At 38.7% G+C, this 27,373-nt stretch overlaps 1 protein-coding gene across 1 annotated transcript; it reads right to left on the bottom strand.

The window, feature by feature from the left end:
- Nucleotides 1–11,750: 11,750 nt before the first annotated feature.
- On the bottom strand, nucleotides 11,751–27,373 carry LOC140240119 (tribbles homolog 2-like). The gene is made up of 4 exons (XM_072319930.1): nucleotides 27,038–27,373; nucleotides 26,018–26,360; nucleotides 17,867–18,159; nucleotides 11,751–15,958 (listed from the first exon to the last, which is right to left on the bottom strand). Exons 2-4 carry the CDS (start codon nucleotides 26,276–26,278, stop codon nucleotides 15,493–15,495), a joined length of 1,020 nt encoding a protein of 339 aa, XP_072176031.1. The 5' UTR covers nucleotides 26,279–26,360; nucleotides 27,038–27,373; the 3' UTR covers nucleotides 11,751–15,492.

Genomic DNA, 27,373 nt, shown 5'->3' with positions numbered 1-27,373 from the left:
AAAATTCATAACTTTTGCATCGATTGTCCGATTTTCCTCAAACTTTCAATGATGTGTTCTACTAATATTGCTACATTCTCTCAATCCTTATGTTTATGAAGGTGAACTCGTCCTTTAACAAAGACGGAACACTGGGAGGGGGCGCTATCACCTAAAATTACAGGCGGTCAGATTTCTAGATCAGACATACTTCCATAATTATATTATCAAATTTGAATGAAATCGGACTTGAAACGCAACTAATTTGCCACGACCCGACCAAATATGACCTTTGACCTTACGGAGGAACGCTTGCCGGGGGGAGGGGGGAGGGGGAGGGGGGAGGGGTGAGGGGGAGGGGGGAGGCAGTGCATGTATGTATTACCAATCATTTAATTTAGAACGGTTCATATCTGAGAAGTCTAAACCTCTGTACAAAACCTGAACAAAATCAAAAAATATGGCCGGCATTTCCAGCGGAAATGGCATCTCAGGAGTGCCGTCATAGCTAGTTCCATGATATTTGCTCGATCCCTGCGACCACGTACATACTAGTATCTGCACGCTAAGCCAGATATGAATTATACCCACAAACATAACTATTACCCTCACCCTAATCCTCAAACCAAAGTAAACCTGAAACCCTATCACAACCCTGTAATCCTAAACTCCAAAGTTTTGGAGAAAATAAGACCGGAGCGATTGTCGCAGGAGCAAATGTCGCGTCACCGCCTTGGTGATCTTTTCATTGTGTACATGGAGTAAATCATTATGCCATAGCAATGTAAGACAGGGTTGCTTCAGACTACCAGTATTCGCAAGTGCAAACAAGAAGAACATCATAACCGAGCCATTAACAAAGAAACAACACGCGCGGAACAGAAAGTGAAACTCTTTCTGGTCTGCATTGATCAAAGCAATCTATTTTGTAAACTCCTGAGCAGTTTGTGGTTCTCTATTACGAACAGCAATCATGTGTGAATACAGAACGTCTCTAGCAAAGAGAGGAACAAACGCTAACAATCACCGAGAAAAAGATCACGCATGCAAAATAACGCGAACCAACTACAATGCACTGAACAATATAGTCTTCGTGAGTCTGATTTCAGGAGTTTTTTCGCTGATCTATCTAGACGCCGCGAATCGCGTCTGCACCCTCTTTTCTATCATGCAGTCATTCTAATCCCTTCCCAAATCGTGATCCGATCTGAAACATTTTTTTTTTCCTTTTCGCGACTGACTTTGGAGTAACTTTATATTACCAAAGTCAGAATCCTTTTGTTGGTTCCAAGGAAAAACTTTTCAAGCTTTTGAAAGAGATAACGCTAACGATTGAACGAAGGAGGACAGGAGGAGGATAAGAAAGAAAAATCGTAGAGTGCATGCGGAGGGTAGGAGGGCTGATAGTTGGGTAAAAAGACACGCAAAATCTCCATTCATTATTGTTAACAATTAGGCGCAAGACCACTGCAAAACATCGTTGTTGCCTCGTTTGTTTGTTTGTTTGTTTGTTTGTTTGTTTGGTTTTTTTGTGGAAGATTTGTTTATAGTCGCGTTCTATACAGGGAAGGACTGTCAAAATCTAATTTTGCGATTACGCACGTGAGATATCAAATGAAATAGCTCAGGTATCATTATACAATGTACCAACGGAAAAAAACAACAACAACCCGTCATTGGTAGGTTATTCACACGATACTACAGCGAACTGATACAACAGTGATTTGATATGAATATCAATATGGATCGACACAGGTCTTTTCTGTCATGGTTTATTTTATTGCAGGGTGAGAGCATCATTGTCAGATGGTTGTATTTTGTGGTAATGACTATTATTATCATGATCACGGTTTCGTGTGAAAGACGATGAACTCCAGAATTTCAGAACTTTATCTTTTATGACCTACTTTAAAGAAATTTCCACTATTCTGTGTTTCTTTCTTTCTTTCTTGTTTTTCTTTTTCTACTTTTTTTTCTTCTTTTTTCATACCAGTCCTTATACTTAAAATCAAATTAAGTTGGGAGTGAAGTTCCCTTTAAAAGTTTTATGACATACAAATGCATGTTGATTTGTGTTGATTCATGATCCCTCAACATCACTTTTGCGGCGAAACGAATATCTAAAAACAATCCATATATTTTTACATTATTTTTCTTCTATTTTTCTTCAGATTACTTGGATACGCCCGCACAAAAAGAAAAAGAAAAAAGAAAACCTTCCAAACCCCGGTGAAACCAAGGTTCTGGTTGTGACCTCATCTGTTAATCGTTGCTAAGGTACTGATATGTTTAACAAAAGACATTGGAATGCACCTTTCCCTCGACTCAGCATAACTTGCATGTTTCTGAGACATTAATGTGACTAAACAAAAGACTTGGCGAAGGAACATGCAAGTTATGCTCGGTCTCGGGGAGGGTGCATTCCAATGTCTGTTGATGCTTGGGCCCTCTTTGATAACCCATCGTGTTTTGAGTGTCTATTGGCACAGAAAACCTTGCAGCTTTGTACACACTGTCCAAAGTACCTGGTAGGGTTAAAGCAATGAATGAAAGGTCATTGTATCGGGGGAAACATGAGAGCCTTTGTATACGGAAGATTATAGGTGCTACCCAGAAGGCAACATTTTGTTCCTTTTGTCGTCTCGAAAATTACAGTAGGTACGAAGGCCAGACATGAATGACTACGAGATCTCGTCTTTTTGCCTTCTCGAACCCGAGAAGTCTAGGAAACCAGCAATTATTTCGTCTTCTCGGTGGCACTTTGGAAATTCCGGGACAAATGAAATTCGTCTCAATAAATGAAAGAGTAGAATCTTAATGCAACTGTGAAAGTTCGATCTAAATCGGAGGAAGGAAGTTATGGATTTGTGAAGTGTCGTTAGATTTTGCACAACTGTTCTTGAACAGTTAATATGAATATGAAAATTGTAAATTGATGATGTCAAGCCCTCATAATTTGCCATGCAGTACAAAAAATTCATGAAAATGTTCAGTTATTAAATTGATTGTCCTATTTGAACAAGTTAAAAGATTTTAAAGTTTAGAACTTACTCTTAAACTTTGCAGAAAAGTGGAAATTCATTTTGGCCTTCATTTTGAGGGTACGTACGCTCGTCGGTAAACGTTAGACTCCAGTCAAGATGTTTCGGCTGTGTGTGTACTTACCAATATTATCAGTGAATGAAGCTATACACAATTCGATACGATGTTTCCCACTCCATGGCATAGCATCCCCTCGGGACGAACACTGCCTGCCATGCGTTTTATTGGCATGATAGGGGGCGCTCTTAGCCAAAGGGCTATGGACCGGTTAGTACTCGTTAGTCTCTGCATCACATTATTATGAAGGTCCATCAAAGAAGCACGTGCTAATACGTAAAATCTTTTATAGCTGTTCTTTCTTTTTTTTCGCTGTAGGAAAAAAATAATGATGTTGACTTGCCAAAAAAAAAAAGGAGAAAAGAAATAAAGACAAAGGAGGAATGAAAGGTGAGATTCAGAATAACAAGCCACACCACTTATTATCGTCATTGTTAGCTGCTTGCTTACACCAGGGAGGTGAACCTCCCTGGTCACACGATAGAACATCTTTTGTCCAAAAGAGGACGCTATTATACAAACCGTGATGGCAAGGGACTGGTGTGTATGGTGTTTTTGTGGTTTTGGTATTTTCATGAATTTTGCGAGAGAGATACTAGCGATACTGAAATGCTTCATCTGTCATCCAAGTTCCGTAATACAGACCGCCTGCCATCTCTTAACTTTGAATCTGGAAGCATTTCTTCGTCAGAGCGTATTCGAGACCTCGGGGTTATTCTTGACAAGAACCTGACTCTTAATCACCAAATTAAAAGTATATGTCGATCCGCCTCATGGGGTGTATGCAAAATCGGAAAGATAAGGCGATATCTCGATAAGTCATCCACGGAACGATTAGTCCATGCCTTCATCTCATCACATTTGGATTACTGCAATGGTCTCCTTGCTGGTCTCCCGTACTCCAACATTGCACCCCTTCAACGATTACAAAACACTGCAGCCAGATTTGTCACTCGAACTAAAAAATCAGATCATATCAGCCCAATCTTACAGTCCCTTCACTGGCTACAGATCCAAGACAGAATCATCTTCAAAGTTCTCCTTTTCATTTTCAAAATCAACCACAACCTCGCACCACCCTACCTTCAAGATCTTGTTTCTCTCCGCTCTGCATCCACATCCTCCACAACCAGACGTCTTCGTTCCGCCACCACTGCCAATCTTCAGTTATCCTCTGGACCTCGTACCAACACACGTTATGGTGATCGTGCCTTTTTCTCTCTTGCTCCTAAACTATGGAACAATCTTCCCGTCAGCATCCGACAAGCCAATACACTAGATTCATTTAAGTCAAACCTCAAAACATATCTCTTTAGGAAGTGTTATCTGCGGTCGGTAGTGTACTAGTGCTGTCTGGGGCAAATTATTTGTATAGGGCCCCATTTTCTCTCTCTCTCTCCTTTCGTTCTTTAAAACAACAACAACAAGTGTACTAGTATTTGTAATTGTTGTCATATATATGATTGTTGCTGTACTTATATGTGGATTGCTTATTGTTTTCTTCTTCACTCGTTCTCTATCTTTGTTTTTCCCCAGCGCTTAGAAATATGACATTAAGCGCTTTATAAATGTTATGTATTATTATTATTATTATCATTATTATTATATTATCAAATCTCAAAAGTCTTGCCTAACGTCGCAAATATGTGTTTTTTATAATATCTCCAAGGTTTGAAATCGCTATAACTTTTCTCTTCAGATATGATGATGGGCCCTAAAATCCATCTCACATTCAATCACGCGCAGAAAGTCTTGGTTCACAAAATATATCATACTAATACAGTGTAGTTGAGACACTCAAAAGAATATTATGAAATCGATAGATTGACCAAGTTGTTTCAAAAGAGGGCGCTGTAAACCAAACTCTGGTGGTGCTCGTTTTCTCATACTCTTTTCGAAAAACAAACAAACAAACAACAAATTACCAAAAACTTTCCTCGCATTAATATGACACAACCTCGTTTGCATCTGTTCTTCTTTTTTATCGTGAAAAAGACCATACATTATAAAATCATGCCATTCCTAATTTGGGTGATTGTGTATCGTGTAATCCCTGTATAATATGGACGATCGTCCAGACCTCTCACTTCTGCACTTAGAGCGCAAGTTGAAATTCTTTCTGTTAAATCCTCTCTGATATTTTTTTTCTTTATTAGTTAGATTTCATCAACCTCAGGGTTCATCATCCATCCACCAATCAATCAGTCACTGAATTCATTATTGCGTAAGAAGTAGCCACATAATCTTTGCACAGCTGCGTGCAGTACCAGCTCTCTAAAGCACATCCAATCATCCCCGTTCGATTTCCCTTGTTCAGCGTGTATATAAAGTATTCTCCTTTTTTCTTTCTCTCCTTCCATTCTTTCCATCTATTCTGTCAAGTCGTGTCATGTTTTTGTGTTTCTCCTGGTTTGTTCCGTTCCGTCGTAAATTACATCTGTGATAAGTGTTTGTAAATAAGTAATTCATAAGTTTGTTCTTTTTTGAGTTGTTCACAACATACAAGCTTGCTTCTTAGTGGATCTCTTATTCTTTCTTTTTTTTCTCAACTGAAGCATAACTTTGTATTTTTTTTTACCAGTATGTATTCTTTTGTTTATCGGTATCATTCAGCTTTTGCAAAGTCGAATGTTTATGTTTATGATGTAATTCCAGATTTATTAGAAGTTATGTTTTGTTGGAAAAAGAAGAATGAAAATAAATGAATTGAATTGAATTGAATTAAATTAAATTAGATTAAGTTAAGTTAAATCAAATCAAATTAAATCAAATTAAGTTAAATCAAATTAAATTCAATTCAATTCAATTCAATTCAATCAAATTGAATTAAATTAAATTAAATTAAATTAAATCAAATCAAATTAAATTGAATTAAATCAAATTAAATTCACGTCAAAGTCGTAATTACCAGGACTGGTACGTAGGCTTGTACTGTGTGCATTCCTGCCGCGGAATAAAGGTAATTTATATAGGTTTTTCAAATCGAGCTTGAACTTTCCCATTGCTTTTAACTCATGACAATCACGATGATGATAGTTATGATTATGAGAACGATGAAAATTATAACAATGAATAAGAAGGAAAAGAATAACGATAAGAATAATAACTTTTCCCTGTTTTGCCTCAACTGAAGGACACTTCACCAATAAACAATGTGAAAAGTTATCATTATAAAGAAGATATTGATGAAATAATACTATTATAAGCTCATTTCTAAAAGATACGTGGATAATAAACATAACGGGAAAAATAGGACCAATGTATAAAGGTCCTATTTATATATTCACTGGAAAATGTACATTTTGTTTTTTATTTCTTCTTTTTTTCTTCTTGATTTCATCTAAAAACGGGCGTACTTTTAAAGGGTGTGTACAGTTCTGGTCGAGGCGAGGATTCAGCTTTTAACGTTTTGCGAAAAATTCAGAAACCACTCTATGAAATGTCAAAGAGCATGCAATTCTAAGGGGTATCAAAAGTTTATTTGATAAATCGGTTTTGAAATGGCTGAGATATCCAAAAACAAGGTGAAACAAAGAGATCCTAATAAAAGGCGTGACCTGTAGTCTTTTATAATTATCACTTTTTTGGATATCTCGGCCATTTGAAAACCAACTTTCATCAAATAAACGTTGAATCCTTTTTAAAATTACATGCTCTTTCATATTTCGTAAGAGGTTTCTCATTATCTCACATAATTAGGAATGTTCAAAACGGGAATCCCCACCTCAACCAGTACTGCACAGTCCCTTTAAGATACACTAATTCTGTGCAGGACAATTGGGGATAAAGATGAAAACATCGAATTCCCTATGCGTTTTGGGTTGGCAGCGACTAACATCACTACTGCGTGAAAACGTTTGAAACTTTGAAATCGTCTATTTTTCTCCCTACAAGTCTCATCGGACAATATTCATGCTTTTCCTGGGTTTTTGTTTACCTGTCCGTTTGTTTGCTTGGTATGTTGCTGTTTGTTAGTTAGTTTGTTTGGTTACCGAGGTTACATTATGCATGGCTCATCATAGATAACTTTCATTTCGACTGCAAGGGCGAAATTAGGATACAATTTGTCGAATGTGAAAGGCGCGAGTCTTTTATCACCGAGGTTCCACTTGTCACACAAAACATCTCCTGCAAAATAAATTAGCGCCCTCTATTGGGAAGGAGAAGGCTCTGAGCATAACTACTGATTGACAAAAGACGGCACAAGCGCCGTTTCGGGTAGTGAAAAGTGAATTAACGTTGTGGACTTCCTTCAAACTTGGTAAAAATCTACAACGGAACCGAAACTTGTTCGGGAACTTTGCAAGATTTCTCTGTTTTCGGTTACATTATCATTCTATGCTGACATAATTTCAATAACCACATTTTATGAGAGAAATACAGACCGGTTATTGGACTAGTGTTTATAGCTTTTGTCTTTCTGAAAGTTGCACAAGTGTTTAAACACATTAACTTTTTCTTTTTAAGTTTGCAGTGGTTTCTAAAATAAACAGTCTAGAAATTAACAGGAACTCGATGAATTTTACTTCTTCTAGCATGACTGGCGAAAGAGCACATGACTGACCTCTTTCAGAAGACGGGCGGAAATTATCGAAAACACACAGGTCAGTAACAAGTTTCTAAGGATTCTAAGATTCGAAGGAATGTGCACTTCTCTTCTTCTTCTTTTTTTTTTTAATGAGTTTGAAGAACTCTCGCTGCATCTTCTTCATATCGTCACTAATTGCTGGGGTCTCTTTATCTAGCGATGACGGCACATGTATTTAACTAAAACTGTCATCATGTGTAGGCCTATGTTTCGTACTCTTAGGATGGTATCACTTTCAGAGGTAGCTTTATTGGAGGGAAAGCAGCGCAGGATATAAAAATCTAAAGGAGAGCAGCAGACAATAACTCAACCCAGATCGATGAACAGTCCCTGTCAATCTGTCATACACCATAGTTCAGGAAACGTGAAGTGAAGTAAGTAAAATTTCACACATTTACAGCTTTTGAAGAGATTTATTATGATTTTCCCCAAACTTCAGTAATGTGAATCTGCGTGTACTGCCAGGTCTTGGATTCATCAAGTGCTACGTGAAGGGAGTACAGCTGCTCTCTTCCTTAAATAGCATATTGCGCCAGTAACTGAAACTGCTATTTGCGTCTCCGTCGGTTTACTTGTAGTGTGTATAGGTAAACCTACTTGAGTAAATAATGCGAAATCGGCACATGACGGGTTCAGTGTTCAAGTAGATTTAGGCGTGTTGTAGTATACACTGTACATGTACTATAAAGCAACCGTGCACTCTTGCACGAAAAGTCTGAAATGCATTTCCTTTTTTGTGTGATAGATCACGTGGGTTTGGATCGAACTCGTACCATGTGGCACACTGGCTCGAAATTACAGACTGACTACTAAGTGAACTATCGAGCAGACAACTAACACTGCGACATGCACTTTGTAAGCCTATCCGCCGGCCAAACAATACCGAATCATCCATGGACGAAATATGAAAACAGTACATGTATACTTTCTTTCTTTATCTGTCTATTCTGGCTTACGTGAATTTATGAAGTACTCGTACCAAAGAAATCTTACTGTATCATGGTTTGAGAAATACAGTGTATAATATGTACTCGAAAAAAAAAATAGTTACAGGACCACTGAAGGTCTTTTTTGTGTACATTGTACAACTTTTTATAGGAGGTATTTTATTTCTGGAAATACCCTAACACAACTGTCCTGGGGTACTTTTCATGAAAGTCTTAATTAAGACAAACTTTTTGCTCATAAGACAAACTTATGAGAGACTTTGTGAAATGGATTATAATTCTCTCTGAAAGTCTCTCACAGGTACATTAATTAATATGAGCGACTTTGGCCATTCTGAGATATAAATGAAGGGCCTATGATCACTTCGTGAAACGGACCCCTGGAACTCTGGTAGGTTTCAGTTGTTGCATACTGTCTCTGGTATCATTGGGGCCCCTCACTTCATGGAATGTGGCTTTTAGGGGTAACAGCTGACCACATGAAGTGGTACTAATGTTAAGGAAGACAGTGGTTCTTATCTTATTTTATTTATATATTCATTATTATTTTTTTTTTAAGTAGAAGTAGTGTAGGGCCCTATATATACATGTACTAGAATTTGGAACTACCAAGGCCTCGTAGGAACTTTAAGAAACGGAACCTATCTTACGGGGAAGCAATACAATCAGCTTCCTTCAGCTTGAACTTGTCAAATATTTTTGTCATTCGCTAGATTACTGTGTGTGGGTTTGAAATGAAATCCAATTTGATTTATTCGTTAATCATATCTAGTGATTACAAAATTCATGCGGATCATGTATTTGAAGATAAAGTATAGTACCATGAATGGATGGGGGCAGATGTCTTCAGTATTTTTTCTTCTTCTTCACAATGTACCGTAGTATATTCTATGTTTCGCTATAATTTGTATTTAATTCTTGGGTATCATTGTTCATGTTTAACGTTCTGAAAGGTATTTATTGATGTTGTTTTTCACTGGAACAGACCTGCTGAATTAAGAACAGCCACTGGCTGAAACAGGTCCCCTGCTAAAATAAAATGAACTAAAATGAAATGTACTGAACTGAACTGAACTGAACTGGGAATTCAAGCTGATGTCGTCAAAATGGTCTCGTGTATAGTAACTTACAGGGCACCGTCATCACAAAAATGTTGTGAGTAGCATGGAACATCAATATTTACGACGTAAAGATTGAACTCGGAGGGAGGTCATATTGCTGTAAAATCATGCAAAGTATTCTGTTCAGATACTGGTGTGTGCTTTTCATAAAGAAACTAGATATATCGCTACGGCGACTGATATGCCTCCGCCATAATGCATGGTTCTCCTAATAGGTCTATAGTACAATGTCTTGACAATGTGTGATGACAGTTTAAAACAATTGGCAAAATATTAAAATGACAGGTTTGACACAAAAAAAAAATGTGCTGAATGTTCACTTTCCTAGAACTAGGTTCAATTGGATGAATTATTAAAATGTCAGAGTGCAGGCATTTGGGGAACTGATGATTTTTACTTGACTTTTGACCCTTTTATAAGTTTATGCATTGAGTAATTTTTCAAGGTATTGAGAAAAAAGTATAATTTCAGTATCAAATGGGAAAATAGCATTATCTAAACCTGGCCTTTGACCTTTGACCTCACAGTTCCAAAGAGAATCACTGTTAGGTTGAACATGCATAAATATGTAAGTTTCATGATGATACCTTGAGTTACTTTTGAGATATGGAGGAAAAAGTGCAATTCAGCACTTTCACTTGACCTTTGACCTTTTGACCTTTGACCTTTTGGCAAGAAACCTCCAACAGAATATATATTGGGTAATACATGTATACATCAAGTTAAAAAAAAAAAACCTTCATTCATTGCATAAATATAAGGAAAGAAGTGATATTTTGAGAAGTTGACCTTGACCTTTGATCCCCCTGACCTTTGACCCATGACCCCCAACTTCTCTAGATAATCACTGCCCATCGGTACAAGCATATATTTAAGTTCCATGAAGATACCTTGAACCATTTGCGAGATATGGAGAAAAACGTGAAATTTCAAATTTTTTTCACAAAATAATCTGACCTTTGACCTATGACCCTGTGACCCTAAAATCCACACAAAGTATTATCCCCCAAGGATATACCCTCATACCAAGTTTGATGTAAAACCACCACACGATTCTTCCGATATCGACAAAAACAAAACGGGACGGACGGACGTACGGACGGACGGACGACCCGAAAACATAATGCCTCCGGCCACTTCGTTGAGGAGGCATAAAAAGTACAACAACTCAGCAAAAATCTAACAAGGGCCATCGCATCAATGTTCATATCCTCTAGCCACATGAACAAATTGTTTTTTATTATACAGCGACATACACACACACACACACACATATATATATATATATATATATATATATATAGCGAAAACTTTCGATGAAAACCCATTTTCTTTGCTCAAAGTTTTCGCTATTTATTATTACAATTGTTTCTGGTCAGTTTTTCCTTCCTTGTTTCAATATATATATATATATATATGTATATATATATATATACATACATACATATATATACATACATATATATATATACACACACATGTATATATATAACTCTTCATATATATCTTCATATATATATATATATATATATATATATATATATGAAGAGTTTGTTCGCAAAAACCGATAAGTCCATTTTTGAAGATTTTGAAGTACAGTCTCTGTCATAAAGTACAAAATAATACCTTTTAAATGATATATTGATCACTACATATAAAGGTACATTTTTGAAGTTATGGTCCAAAGAAGCAAAACATTTTCTTATTATTCTCTTTATTTTTCTTGACCTTCAATCGCAAATATCTCCATTTGGCAAATATGGACTTATCGGTTTTAGCAAACAAACTCTTCATATATATATATATATATATATATATATGTACAATAATAAATTATAATGAAGTAGAGCTAGTGGACATTTTCCATCAAAAAGTAATACACGTACCATCACTCATAAACACATAGACCTACACTACTTTTTGAAGCACACTTTCACCACTCAAACATAGATATTCCAGCTCAGTAAACTCTTGATGAGAGAGAGAGAGAGAGGGGAACGAGTCCATCAAACAGAATTTGAAGTTTAACATCACGCAATTTATTCTGTATCTCACATCAAGAACAGCCGCAAGTGACAAGAGTGAATTATCGCCACAAAGCAAGCATCATGCACAGGGAACACAGACACTTTTGTTGATTTGCTGGTAACTGTTTTCTCGCAGTAGTTTTGATTCACTGTTGAATACTGACACGACAGTTGTGAGCGCTGCTCTCAACTGTCCTACACAGTAGGCAGGGTGGCTCCCATGGAACTGTTCCTACTCCCGCCAACAGAGGGAGTGAGAGCTGCAGCGATATACACTATACAAATATTATGTATTACTAGCGTACCATGCATGGATAACTTGCGTAGCTTCATTGGTTGCTTTGTAAGGCTTTTCTTGTCCAAAGTACGCTGCCCTTGAAACTGCTCAAACATAATGAACACGCCAACACCTTTCATGAGACATGTGTGGCTCATGTGGCAAACCTAGTGTGTTATTTTGAGCATTCCCCATGAAATCTCAACAGCTACAGGAGTCTATGAAGACAGGAAACCGTTGTATCAGTGTGTATGGGGGTGGGAGGGGAATACATGTATCTGTTACACAAGATAAAAATAACATTAGAAAGCAAAAGCATGCAGGAGTAAGGTAATGATCTCATAAAACAATTCCTTGAATCTGTCACTGTACATCTACATTTGTATGTTGTATTTCCTTGTCAAGTTTAGATGTAAAAGCTGGAACACAAATCAACACAAATTTAAAGCGGAGCACAGCCAATCAAAATTCACTTAGCGGTAAAGGTGAACGCTGCAATTTGAGGGATGTCATACACTTGAAACCTTAACGCCGGCAACTGCAGTGTACAAGGATCAAGACACAGATGCTGTATCTTCATGCCCCAAATTCCTTTTTTTTGAATCTTGAATGCTGTGAGAAGCTGCGGATCGGAAACAGGTTGCAAAACAGCTACGAGACAAAAATTCAGTGCATTTATGAAGTGACATGCAGGTGTGAAGAAACACGTTGATGTGCACCACCGTTTGCTCTGACGTAATATGACAAGCTTCTCAAGACTGGCAACATGCTACCTCCAGAGCACTGGCTGCTCCCTGGATGCCATCTGCAACCAATGGTCAAGTGGTCATTCCTGGGGCATATCTCCACAGCTCTTGATTCCTTCCAGCTTGTACACTTTGCTATGGGCATGAGCAACTGGTCAGCAGCAGCAGCAGCACTGGAGAGCAAATTTTCTTCTTCTTTTCTTCTTCTTCTTCCTCTTCTTTTGCTGGTGCATGCTGACGGTGAGGTGGTTACATACAATGTAGACTTGTCATTACAACACTATCAATAATAATGCTTCACTGCATATGTATTAGTTTTTTGTACATGCGCGGGTGACACATCTTGACAACGGTGCACGAGTTTGACTAGTTGGGAGTTATATGAGAGTGGAGGAGGGTTTGTACAAATTAATGTGTTAGCATGTACAGCAGCAGGAAACAGTGAGAAGTGAGAACCAAAGAAAATCTCATATAATTCTAAATTATACTTTCATATTTTGCACTGAAAAACAAAGCAAAACAAAACACAATTAAAGAAAAAAAATCAAACAATCAATATTTCACATGCTATCAAAATATAGAACTCTTGTGGCAGTGATATCACTTGTTTCAGAGTATGACAAAACTGCGACAGGTCTTCCAACATCTGGATCGGAAATATTGCCTCTTAACACCACTTGGTAGTTATCACAAATCATACGATAATCACAATACCTCATTTTTCTTTATCCACACTGAACCTCTAAAGCATATCAGTCAAAGCACCACCGAGTGTTCTGACAATGCTTCATGAAATCAGTTTAATGCAGCAATTCAAATTTAAATCATTGCATCTAGATTTCAGTTCAAGAATAACTATCAATCATGTCTTGATATTTATGTATAGGAGATGTATTCTCTAATTACAAAATATAAACCAAAACAAAGATTTAAAAAGAAGAAAAATTCAAAGAAATCCATCTTGAATTAAAACTAGATCAAAGGGACACAAGACCAGACGTGACATACCATGAAATAATTGGTTACAATCAGTTTGAAATAAATTTATCGAGGGCATTTTCTCTAGATAAACTTCTTGACTTTTTCCCCATTTGACTATTGGTGGTAGGGACACTGAATTGATTACTTTGGGTAATGCAGAGCAGATAGGAGTACTACATGTTTGTTCAGAACCTGCCTGACAATAACTATCAATGAGAACAATTCACCAACCTTTGGAATATTAACTATATCTGACTCTTCTCCCTTGTGCGAAATTGCTACATATGTTGTCCCTTCCTCAAATGTGGGACATAAAAATCACCGTTCAAAAAATATTACAATTTTTCCTCAATGTCACAGAGAGAGAGAGTGTATGTGTGTGTGTGTGTGTGTGTGTATGAGATAGACAGCAAGAGAGCACTTACTTTACCAACACCAACTACAGCAAATAACAGTGAATTTTGAACACTCTACACCTGCCTGAATATTACTCACATGTGACCATTCTCTACATTCTCTTAAGTTGTCACTGCTACTCTGGCTACACTCTCTGACATAATACTGATGAAAAGAACCACACAACACCCCACCCACATTTCTGAATCTCGCAATATCATCTTCTCACACTCAGCACATATGTTTTTCAGATTCTGCCGTGGCGGCTGCGATACATGTCCACAGGGTACAGACAGTCTTTGATCAAGACAATCCAAACTCATCATGGTGACTTTGCATGCAGATGTGGCTGACTTGTACGTACAGATACAGGTACGACTAATTCCTAGCTTTGGACAATCATTCTGCACTACTTCGACTTGTGCACTGAAACCATGACACGCACACACAGAGCTGCAATTTTTATTGCTGACTCGTTTGCCTGGGTCCCTGCAATGAAACCGGGCTGGTGCTGTCTACTTCGTGCTGGTTTGTCATGATCTAACCAGTCAACCAGGGTTGTGTCAACATGGAAAGGAAACCTGCTGCCAAAAATGACAGCCTTTGCACGCCAGCCACCGGGGCCACTAAACGACACCATCAAATCCGTCACTCGTAGGAACTCGGGTCATAAGTATACCATTCCAGCAGCAGCCACACATCTGTCTCATCTGCTTCCACTGATCAATTGCTATGAAAGGTTTCTGGGAGTGACACCCATGGGGGAACATAACCGGTCAGGCAAACCACACTTGCTTCATATGTTTGCCAGTAGTCTTTCTTGACCAGGCACTGAAATGCTATACATGTATTCATCTGCATGGATATACAGCCTAATTTCTGTGCCAGCAGTTTTGTCAATACAATGTCTGTATTTCTATATTTTCTAGCCCATAAACTTCCGCCACTGAACTAGACAATTAACCTACTTACAAAATTGAAGTTTAGAGGTGGACATGCACATGCTGTGCCTTGCACGAGGTCTAATAATGGATGTTACCTGTATGACACGGCCAAGGGGTTGCTATTTTGCTAATGAAGTAGGATCTTGTTTGACGCCTCTACGGGACTGCTTGACAGCTTTTTAGCGATGATTCCTCCTCAAATAAGTCTTTGTAGTCACTGTGAATAGGGCAATGCCCTGTTTTAATTCCGAAGGTTGCACACTCTATATGAATATATGACAGCACCACAACCATGATGCAACATTCAATTTTCAAAGAAAACAAACCTACGACTGAACAATCAATTAAAAGAATATTATGGTGATAATTGAACTCGTATGTAAAATGCTACGCGATTCCGTCTTCAGCAATGAAAAAGTCGGGAACGAGTTGATCGGGAATCTTAGAGTCCGCCCGCCGGGATGAGCGGTGCGGCAAGCTGGCGTTGCGAAACCAGGGATGTCCCAGGATCTCTTCGGCAGTTAGGCGCTCGCTGGGGTCCACGCGCATCAGACTGTGAATTACCGACTTGGCCTGGGTGGACATGGAATCCGGGAGCTGGTACTGTCCCAGGCGGATCTTGGTGAAGAGGGCGGCAGGGTCCGAGTCGTGGAAGGGGTAGCGGCCCACCAGCATCGTGTAGAGGATCACCCCGAGGCTCCACACGTCCGCCGCCTTTCCCGAGTAGCTGCCACTGGTGAGGAGGATCTCAGGACTGACGTAGGCTGGGCAGCCATGCTTGTCACTCAGACTGTCGTTGTCAGGGGACTCCAGGATGTGGGCATCTTCGACACCTTCTAGAACTACCTCAGTCCTTCAAAGAGAGACAGAAAGAATGCAAGAGAAAGAGAAGAGGGACACATTCACATTTAAAATAAAAGCCAGATAAAGTAAGGGTCTACTTGGCAAAACAACAACACTTGTCAGATTCTACATGTACATAGACCTTTTACCATCAGTGGAAGCTCCAAAATATAAACAAAGGACCATAACCTAGCATTTCTTCTTCTATTTTTTTTTTCACTTCTGCGTATAGAACAGCTATCTTACAGCAGTCACATCCTCATCTCACACCTTTAAGGACGGCAAGAAGTACCGCAGATCACATGACAGGTTATTAGTCATGTGATTTGGATAACCCACTTTGCGTGGTGGTTATAAAGCCCCAGACGGGCGGATGACAGATAGCAACCCTGGGTTGAACTTTCACTCCAGCTTTCGAGCGCTGGGCTGTGGAAAGCCATTGAGGGCTGATGACAACATGAGAGGAAGCGTTTCTAGGCAATGAGCAGTCATGTGGTTTCTTTAAGTGGCAAGTGCTGCTATAAAAAGGGGAAAGCTTGACTGATTGAGCAGCAACTACATAGGCCCCTATCACGGAAAAACTGTTTTAGTTTCATCATCGAAGAATGGTGCTGTGCACGCAAGCCATGATCAGATGTTCTCTTTGTTTATACTTTTTTAAGTTGTTCAAAATTCTTACAGAATCACTTCACCCTTTATGTTAGGGTTGGTGATCAAACTATTTCTGACATCAAATTCATCATGGCAACCAGTACAAATTCAACATGGCAATTAATATTTCTATAATCTATCATGGTGATCAATAATATGTTACCAATTGTCAAATCACAGCACAGTACCTTGCAAGCGTATGTTATGATGCAGTGAAAATGCATGCATGTTGTGGCAAAGAAATTACTGAAGACATACAATGTACATTGTAGCAACTTTTCCAATTTAAAAAAAAAGCACTATTGATAATTCATTCATATCATGTAGGAACCTCATTCCTGTGAATGCGTCTAAGGTGAAACAGCAGCCATTAAAGTTTAAACCCATCCCCTGCCATAATATTTGAACAGTTTTAATCAACACATTTTAGTCTTAAACCAAAGTGTGTAGTTTGGTGCTACAGCTTGTTGCCATACATATCTTTGTATCATAATTATTCATTATTCATTGAGTATTTGAAATAATAGAATCAAGACTTTCATTAAACCTTTATCTTTATCTTTGTTAATTTTAGTTGCAGAATTATCAAAATCCTCTAAATCACTAAATCAATTTATAAAAATCTTGAACTTGTCAGCACATTAAAGAAATATCAAGGTGTCTTTCTTGACTGACTCTGTGCAGATTTAAAGGATTAACCAGTTTCATCTAATCTTTATGCAATATAAGATACAATTTGTACATAATAAAATTCAGATTACTTGTTCAGGACAAGATGATAGATGTAATATATGCAGCAAATTTAACTCAGGAGTTGATGGGTTAAACTACAGGAAGAAAAGGCTTGGTGATGTTGTCATCAAGCCCAAGGGGGATACATGGCTACGTGTGATTTCATTCAAAAGCTACGATTTATAGCTGGTTTCTCTCAGACTGGTCTTATTAACCTGGTCGGCACATAGACAGAAAGACAGAAAAGGGGGCAAAACCCAGTGAAGAAGAGTGACAAAAACAAAAACAAAAAAAGATTATATTTTGCAGAGGGCATGTCTCAAGTACATTCTACAAATATAGCAAACATAACAATCAGGGCATTGGTACACTTCAAGGATGGCAAGAACTGCCGCAGATCACATGACAGATTATTAGTCATGTGATTTTGATAACCCACTTGCGTGGTGGTTACAATGCTGCAGACGGGTGAACCAAAAGTCAAAATCAATCCCCTTCCAAATTGACAATGAAGAAAACACTGTATACAATGTACCTTTCTTCGTTTCTGAAGACAAACTTCCGCAATTTGAGGTCTCGAAGTACCACTCCATGGGCATGGCAGTGAGCTACAGCCTCCACCATCTGGCGAAACAGGGGCGCGGCCTCCCGCTCTCGAAGCTTGCGCTTCCGGCGCACAAACGTGTGCATGTCCCCGTAGGTTGCAGGGAACATGACGTAGGCTTGAGTCTCTCCCAGCAGTACCTCCTCGACATTGCTGATGTGGGGGTGGGGTCCCAATTGGAAAGTTGGAGCAAATGTCTCACGGTACTGCTGTATCTGTGTTACCTGTGATGCAGAATGAATAAATGATCAATGATTAGTGAACACTGACAGACATCTAAAAGGACATCAAATACACAGTGCACAGTACATACTGGACATGTATGTGCACATTACTTGACTGTACACATTGTTCATTGTATGTACAATGTGTACAGAGTACATACATGTAGCCTTGAGGAACTTTTGAAATAATAGAACGAAGACGAGAAAAAAAAAACATCACCTGGTGAATATTGCCCCTTTCAAAATACTGCACTTGCTGTCATCAAAATAACACTGAAACATGGCAGGGTATAAAAAACAAAGATACATGTACACCACATCTGTATGTACAGCTTGTATTCATACATTGTAACTCTCTTTTGGCCAACTCCATAGGCAATCAACCAAAAGGCCCTAAACTTTGACAGCCAAGTCAATTACCATCGTGCTTGTCTGACAGTAAGTTCTAGTTGCCCAAAGAAAGAGGGCAAGTGGAGTTGTTAAAGACGATGCTCAGAATTTTTCGCTTTTACTGTATAAACCTGCATAATTTTAGTGTCGATCTTGTGACTGCAAGTACAGAAGGTTTGACTTACAGGGTACTGTGCAATCAATTGCATACAGGACAAGTAAACGTTCTGTAACATACTGGTACTAGTACCATACATCTGCTACACAATATTGCCCTTGGTTTTACAAAGATGGAGTTATCTGACCAATAGTCACTGTATACACATACTGTAGGATTGATTGACTGCCTAATCAGCATTTCATACTGGCACTAAATATCGATAGCATGGTTGAGTTGGCAAGCCTGATTAACCTCCTTGGACCGGTGATTCACCAAATATCAGTCGGAAGTGACACAGAGAACAGCACTCACATGAGCAATGGCAAGTGGTCTACTGGCTTCCACCCCCACCAATTGCACAATATGCTCTTTACCACCCACAACCATTGGCACATGTGCATACACTGTGTGTACTGTACAACAAACCTTAGCACTTTCAGGAACACCCCCATCCCCTCCCCCCCCCCCCCCAAAAAAAAAAAAAAAAAAAATATTATTATTATAATCAACAATCCTGTAACTTTGATGTCTACATTTGGTGCCAATGGGACTAGAGGATTTACATTCTTTCCACTTATACTGCACACATGTGCCATTGATTGAAATTGTCAATTCCGTTCAGGTTATGTACAATACATGTCGTTTGTATGACAGTGTACAGTCGTGAGTAGAAGTTGGCTGAGGAGAGTTCTCTTCAGTTTGTCTCCCTCTGCAAATGAAATTTGTAAGATCACAACTGCTGATCTGTAATTTAACAAGCATGTCGGAGAAAAGTAACCACGGGACTCGAACCTGTCATCTACTGCTTTCCGGGCAGTGACACTACCACTAGGCTACAAATGTATCCCTGGTTGCCGGCAGTGACATGACGAACATGGAACAAATACCCAAGCTCCGGAATTCCAACATTGTTATGTTAAGTACATGTACTGTAGTCCAAAGCAGACAAGGCTTTAATGAAAGCAGCATGTGCAACATGTACATGTACATGTATGTATAGACAGGGTATGCAAAAATGTCTATAAATACTCCATACAAAATTAGAAACTGATGGCCACAAGAAACTTGAAAATTCAGAGCAATTTACATGTATAGATCTATTTATTTATTTCATTTTTTTTTTTTTTTTGTAATGGTGACCGATCAAGGTCATCTTGGCTCATTACTTTTGCTACCGTTACAGTACCACACTACTGTGTGAGAGGTTCACAAACTTGCCGTGAACTACATTGTAGGTAACAGCGTACACAGTTAACTACAAGTGTGTACACTCTATATGATGTACACCGCAGATATTATGATATCATGGACATCATCTACCCATCTCAAGCTTTAGAAGAAAACAAACAGGAAATTGGCAGCCTCAGTAAAACCACCTACACACAATTCAAGGTGATGCTACAATTATCATTCTTTACTAGTGCACTCATCGGTATCAGGCAGAAGAGCAGTGATTTCCGTTGCCTCGATGAGCAGCATCGGTCTACACAGTGAAGTTGCACGAGATGCAATAAATACTAACCACAATTTGCTGTATACTTGTGAGTGATGTACAATTGTAGATGGTGGCTTTGTGTCTGTGTGACTAACCTGCATGCTTGCAGTTGCAGGTTTTAGCATTGTATATACACTTGGGTATCTGTGAGCAAAGTTCAGCTGGGGTTGCTACGAGTCACAAAACTAACTACGCCGGCAATATTTGACTAGGCGGTGTACACGTACGTCACAAGTGAATGTGTCACTATGCACGTATACACTGGAATCATCAGATCTCGACAGATAAAGAGGGAATGATTTAACAAGAAAGAATCCCTTCATACGATCACTTGTTTTATCATGGACTGTCTGATAACAGAACATACACACAAATACAAAAAGTGTACACGTGTACATGGATTTTATCTCCTCACATCTTGAATAATGTTGAATTCTCGTGGCTTCCACAAATCTGGTTGTGCCAAACAAATTTTTATCCTGCTATCATTTATCATACACTTGGAAGATGGCCTCTCTATTAGAAAATTATTGCATGCAACTACGCATACCTTTGATTGGAGCATCATCAACAAGATTTAAAGAAATCCCACTGACCAAGTACAAACATGTACACAATGTACTATTCAATGTTTTCAAATTTTATGCTCTGGAATTCTATGTCTAGATACAATTATGGCCTAACTTTAAACCTCTTACAATGTGTATTACCATGGGCCAAATATTTGTGCACATAGTCCATGGCACTTCGGAGTTGTGGTATTCTGAAGCAGGCAAAACACAGAAGCAATTTTTGATGGCTGCGTGCAGTACACCAAGATACCTTTTAGGAGCACTGCTTTCATTTTAAAACCAAATGTTATCTTCAAAACTTCTCAAATACACACAAAGTTGCCAACAGTTCTTAAAGTCTATAAGTCATCGATATATCAATATGATCGAAAAAGAAAATAGTGTGTACTTCTTCCAATTTGAATCATTTTCATTTGTTTGTTTGGATGTGTGTGTTTTGTCTCTTTTTTGGGTGGGGGGTGAAAGGGGCAGCGCTTTTGCAGTGAGAAGTACAATTTTGTACACAGGAACGCAGAATCATAAACATGGATGTGCACATGCACTTGTACACTGTATGTGTACAATGTACAATGTATGTAATTACCATTCAGAGGCAATGGGGTGCCCATTTGTACTGGAAGTGGGGTGCGACTCACATTTAACAGATTGCTTCGTGAACACTAAATACAGCACAGCCTACGGAGAGATACTGATCAGTTCTAATTCATGACAAGGCAAGCATTGACTACAGATGCGTCTCACGATTGCCAGGGCTTGGCTGATAAATCACAAGTGAAACTACAATATGTCACTGTGGACTTCCTCTTCCGGACACGTCCTTTAATAGTACAGTAATAAAAAAAAAAAGGCAGACAAAGCAGGGGTCACTACAGTTGTCCCATTGTCTCACTCTGGCTGCAGTTGTACAAGTTGTACAATATGTGGCTGCTCAAAAAACATACTAATCTGGGGGCATGATATGAAGCGTTTTGTTCAACAGATTTTTTTTTTTTCTGACAAACTGAAATAAGCTACTGAAATCGGATCCTTGCATATGATTACAACTGTGAGCTAACATTTCAGAAAAAAATATCCAACAAAATACTTCATGAAACGCTCCCCCCCCCCCCCCCACACACACACACACACAAAGGTTGTACAATTATGTTGCAGGTTTCAATAAACCCATCAAATCCTCAAGGGGAATTATGCTGCAAAAGCTATCATAAATGAATTTTGTCATCACTAAATGGTCTCTGAATTTATCATAAGAACTGCTTAACTTCATTAAATTTGCACAATAGGAGAGAGAGAAACAGGAACTTTCATCTTCACAAATATGTTGCCAATTTGAGAATTGGTTACTTTTACAATTCAGAGTCTTTTGCCAAAATTTTTCTACTGAAATGAACAATTTTATCCTAAAGGGCTCACATGAAAGATATGTTTCATTCATAACAATAATAGCGATGGTGGGGGGGTGGGGGGAGTACTAAGTGTACAGCACCATGCAAACAAATGTGGTTTTGGAGATTTTCTGGATTACAGTAACTACAAAGAAAAATCAATTAGTTGTATTCACATTGTGTATGTACACATGTACATACAAAGTATGCATTGTACATGTACATGTAATGTATGATGTTACAGCAAATAAATGTGTTGTGTTCACATTGTGCATGTACACATGTACATCATAATAAATAATTCTATGTACAAATGATAGCAGTGGTACATTTTGAACACTACAGAGATACACATGTACATGACAGTACTACAGTTATGTCCACTGCAATCCCAATGAAATGCTTCTTCTTTCAGGAAAAGTCCAAGACCACTTAGATTGTACAACTTCCAATTTTACTGGCTCACATCAATATGAAAGACTACGGGTACTAATTACTTTATACATGTAGTTGTACATTGTATGGTGTTGGGGTTCAAATCTAGTGTCTCATACTATTTTTACTTAACCACAAACTTGACCTTTCATTTCAGTTCACAACTTTACAATGAACAATGTCTGGTCAGGAAGCACTCTGATTACTGTACGCTTCACTTCTACATGTGGTGTACAAATGTAGGTGCTTAATGTCAGTGCTTTTGATAACAATTTTCATCGCCACAAGTTTCGATATTTTTTTATAGAATGACTCTCAGGCAAAGTAATCTAAAATAATCAATGGAAGTGTGTTGTTGTAAGTTGTACAATGGACATGTACAGTTGTAGGTGGTATCGAAAGAACAGTGCACAAAAGATCAATTACAGCATACCCTGGCTGTAACTTTAGACTGTAACAACTTCCTGCAGAAATCAAAAGAATAACAATGAATGTTTTCCCAGGATGATCACCTGCTATAGGTGCAACAGTTCCACACACAATTGCAGTAAGTAGTAAGTACAGCTGTACGTGTATATCTGCATACTGTGTAATGAAAAGGTAGAAAGAAAAAAAAAATACATATTTTCTTTAACCGCAGGAAACTCCCGCTTTGATTCAGTTCCTGTTTGTTTCCAGTGTTTGTTTGGTACAGTATTCCACAGAAACATGATGCAACACCATGATCACAACTGTTTCGGAATACCGCTGCTTCAGATTTACATGTAAGTGTACTTATCGATGTGTACTCGTTCAAGTGTACCTGTTCACTCATGCATACAGCATCATAGTAGTTCCTGCGTGTGTGTGTGTGTGTGTATGTGTGTGTGTGTGCGTGCGTGTGTGTGTGATGACACAACAGTTTGCACAGTGAGTTTGCATGGTCATCAAACATTCAGCACATTTATGCTGAAATTCTACCTCAATGCTACACTGTACATTGTATGCATTGCCACCGTTTAAAGGGGGAATTCCCGACGATTTTCATAATTTTACATTGCGTACATTGTAGTACATAAACAAACAGCTCCACATAGAGATTTGTGGAATTTATGGTGGTACTACAATGTAGATTGGAGAAACCAATACTCTGCAAAACCCAAAACAAATTGCACTGAATGATGATGACGTACAATTGTAAGAGGCTCATGTACATGTACATGTATATCAGAAATGTAGCAATTTTCCATTACAATACACTATACAGCTTGCTTGAAATAACAAGTTCACCTGTGTAGAATTTATGCATGCTTTTTCCTTTTGTTCTGCTTCCTTGAGCCCCCACTCATGCATACCTACAATGTATAGCGAGGCTTCACCATGTCATCAAATGATCATCCTTGTTTATTGTGATTTGTTTAATAAATCTTGAAAACCTTCTTATTCCTCATCCCAATCATAATATAAATTCGGGAACTCTATACCCAGTACATGTAGGCCTATAACCAATTTATAGCTATTCAAATCAAAAAGTCTGAAAATCATCCAGAGGTCTCCTTTAAATCACTCTAGCAAAGTAAAATCTCTTATAAATACATTGTATGTGTATTACCATTTGCAATGGAATTCTTCTTCGATTACATTTAATGTAGTTGCTTACCAACAAGTTAAATGCAAGTGTGCGCACAATGTACAGGTGTACATAGCCCGACCAGACGCTGTGAGAATACAGCAACTGGGCCGTGTATAATGTACACAGTGTACAAAGTGTACATGTTGTACTCATGATGTAGTGTAGGAATACAGTGTGTACTACTTGACTGTACAATGTACAATGTACGTGCCGCTGAAATGTGGAGAGCACCAGACATGCTGGATAAACAAACATTCATGCAATTGTGGTGATGTTGAGGTGCTACTTGTACGAAGACTCAATGTACTAGTTTTGTACATATACACTGTAGGTACAGTACATTGTGGCACTGGTCTAAAGTACTAGTTGTATATCACACAACACATTGGTGTCCTGCCAAACCAGAGTCATACTCGCACACTGTACCATTATCTACATCCTGGCTAATGATGATGATGCAACAATTCATAAGTGTAATGGGCAACTGTGACAAGTGTCTACAACAGATTGGTGTACTGATACCAATATGAACCCTTTGACTTTATGACGAATTGTATATTGTACATGTACAAAGGCCCCCTGATGCAGTGGCGGATCCAGAGGGGGGCGCACCGGGCGCATGTCCCCTCTTTATTTTTTGTTAGAACAAAAGAAATGAAAAAAAAAAATAGGGGCCACTGGCGCCCCCTCTAATTTGTGTAAAGGTGCCTCCCCTTTATGGAATTTCTGGATCTGCCCCTGCTACATGTATCCTGTTGCTGGAAAAAAAAAAAAATGAACAATAGGCCTAGGACTGGAAATAACTGAAACCAGGTAGAGTCTAGAGATCTAGATTATAGAATCTAGGGCATCTAGATTGGGGCCCCCTAGATTGTATTCAATCAGTTCAATGAAAGAGAGAGATACTGAATCAACCAAGATTAAACCTGATAACCAGATGATAACAGTGTTTGGACTATGAAAGAACATAGATGTCTGTTCTACAGTGTATAGTAAGGGTACTAGGTCTCGCGCAGGGACTTAATGATCGCGCATAGCGTAACTGCGTATAGCAAGCAACATTACGCGTAGGACTAAGCGCAAAATTTGCCGATACGCCCATGGAATAGAAATACCTGACAACCGCTAAACATGAGAAGAAAGCAGGTAAGAAATTTTGATTTCAAACAAATTTTTCACTAAATTTCCAATTTTTTGGAACAAATTTTTCACTAAATTTCCAATTTTTTACGTTATAATTTACCTACCTTAGCTTAAAATCTTTTTTAAGGATGTTGTAGCCTAGACGTGTCGTCTCGCTTGTCTCGTTCGTATGATCGTAGCCAATAGAATTCGTAATTTGTTCGATCGATCGTTGATAATATTCTACGAAAGCCGAAGCACGCTAGAGCCGCAGAGAGGGGCAGACACTTTCACGCATGAAACTACATAGGGCAGCTGCGCGATCTTTACATACCCCGAGAAGGTGAACGCATAAAAAAAAGTCCGACATACAAACGGCGACAGCGCACTACTCCGTCATCGTATCATCAGGAGATTCTGGGAGGTGATTTTTCTGCATTTTCGTGATATTCATTGAGAAATTCAGGTACGATTATGGAATAACTTCTATTATAAGAGCATTTCAAATTTTCGTGCGCGATATCTAGACCCCTCAACCATACAATATAGACTTTCTACGTCAAAATAAAAATAAACATGAAGTAGAGAGTCCATCAAGTGCTAAAATGTCATGATACAAAAACAAATAAATAACAAGGAAGCTGTTTAGTGTTGCTCAACAAGTCTGTCAGAAAGCAGGACACTTACCTTACAGATGCACTCATGATGATTGAAAGTATTGATACTCTTGAATACTTTGGGGCCTACTTCCTCCAGAAGAACATAGTTTCCAATTCTTGATATCACATGCTCCTCTTGGGGGATAAAGTCGGGTGGGCTTGGGGATAACTGAGGTTGCGGGCTTAACGCCCCACTGCTGCTATTCAAATTGGATGATGAGTCCTGAAAAATTTGAACTTTACTCCGACCATGATGGATCGGAATAGGAGCAGTAGGCGAAAGGTTCATGTAGGATTGGTACAAAAGGTACGGCGTCCTTCAACTTTCTCCCTTTTGTTTAATCTCTCAGTTGAATATGCTGCGAACTTCTCTGGATATTTGTAAAGGGGTTTTGAACAAAAAGCAGCAAACGGGTCTTTTCCTTGCAACAATAATAGCAAGAACACTCACTAGTCCCTAAATCTCTATTTCAGTTCTGGTCACATGAAATTTATGCAATTCCACAGCAAGCAAGGCAATGCAATTACAATGTCATAGTACACTGGGTCACTAGACGCCTTTGTTTGTGGTTTATCTTGGTATGGGATGCGCAACAAGCGCGTAGAGAAATGCGTCTTTGTTATACAAAAGGTTCAAATTGTCCTCGTAGCGCAGTAAAACTTTTACAAAATGAAATATAAAATCCAATACTGCTTTGGTACATTCCCTGAGATTCTCAGAACGGTTAGGCGGTAAATCAAGACATAAAGAAATATTCCACCGTTAGGTCACCGCTAAGAAAACTGACAGCTAACAACGATAGAATTTCGTTCAGTTGCGATGCGTTGATTCCACACGTACACACACACACGTCACTCGATTTTTGTGGATAGAAATTGGTCCGGCCAAAAGTCCACCTTCAAAATCGCTGGAATGAAACTAGTTCTAGTCCAGCTAGAAAAATGTCAGGAACTCCCAAGTATAACTGCCCAGCTCTGTACTTTCTTCAAAAAATCGCGAGATAATAAACACTAGCATAATTATTTTACGCTTAGGTGACGCAATTACCAATCAATGAAGATTCTGGAGTTCGTTGGGTGGCCGTTGCGTTGTGGCAGTCGGTTGTGTCACCGCAAGATTGCAGTTGCACAATAACTACAAGTCCATGTGAAAGATGATGTTTGCAAAGCGTATTTTTTAACTTTTGGTTGAGCGATGATCACAAAAACTGACAGGCATATCCAGGGAGATTTCAATCAGGCACACAGCATGTTATTTGGTGCGATTGATGCCCTGTACAGCGTCAATCTCGCTCAGAGGCTACCGCAGTATTCCTTTCCTTTACACCAAGCCATCTTTGCAACGAATGGGGTAGTTTAAGATCCGTGAAGAACAGCGACCGAT

The sequence above is a fragment of the Diadema setosum genome, chromosome 16, assembly GCF_964275005.1.
Source record: "Diadema setosum chromosome 16, eeDiaSeto1, whole genome shotgun sequence".
NCBI classification, from domain to species: Eukaryota; Metazoa; Echinodermata; class Echinoidea; order Diadematoida; family Diadematidae; genus Diadema; species Diadema setosum.
The sequence above is the reverse complement of the archived record's forward strand: the minus strand, read 5'-3'. Positions and strand labels throughout refer to the sequence as shown.

Bases quoted from the DNA above. Each gene is read 5' to 3' on its own strand.
- LOC140240119 (XM_072319930.1), bottom strand. From the start codon at position 26,278: ATGAACCTTTCGCCTACTGCTCCTATTCCGATCCATCATGGTCGGAGT. The intron at 18,160-26,017 runs GTAAGTGTCCTG...TCTGCATCACAG, and splicing joins ATCATGAGTGCATCTGTAAG to GTAACACAGATACAGCAGTA. The intron at 15,959-17,866 runs GTACATTGTATA...CTCTCTTTGAAG, and splicing joins GTCTTCAGAAACGAAGAAAG to GACTGAGGTAGTTCTAGAAG.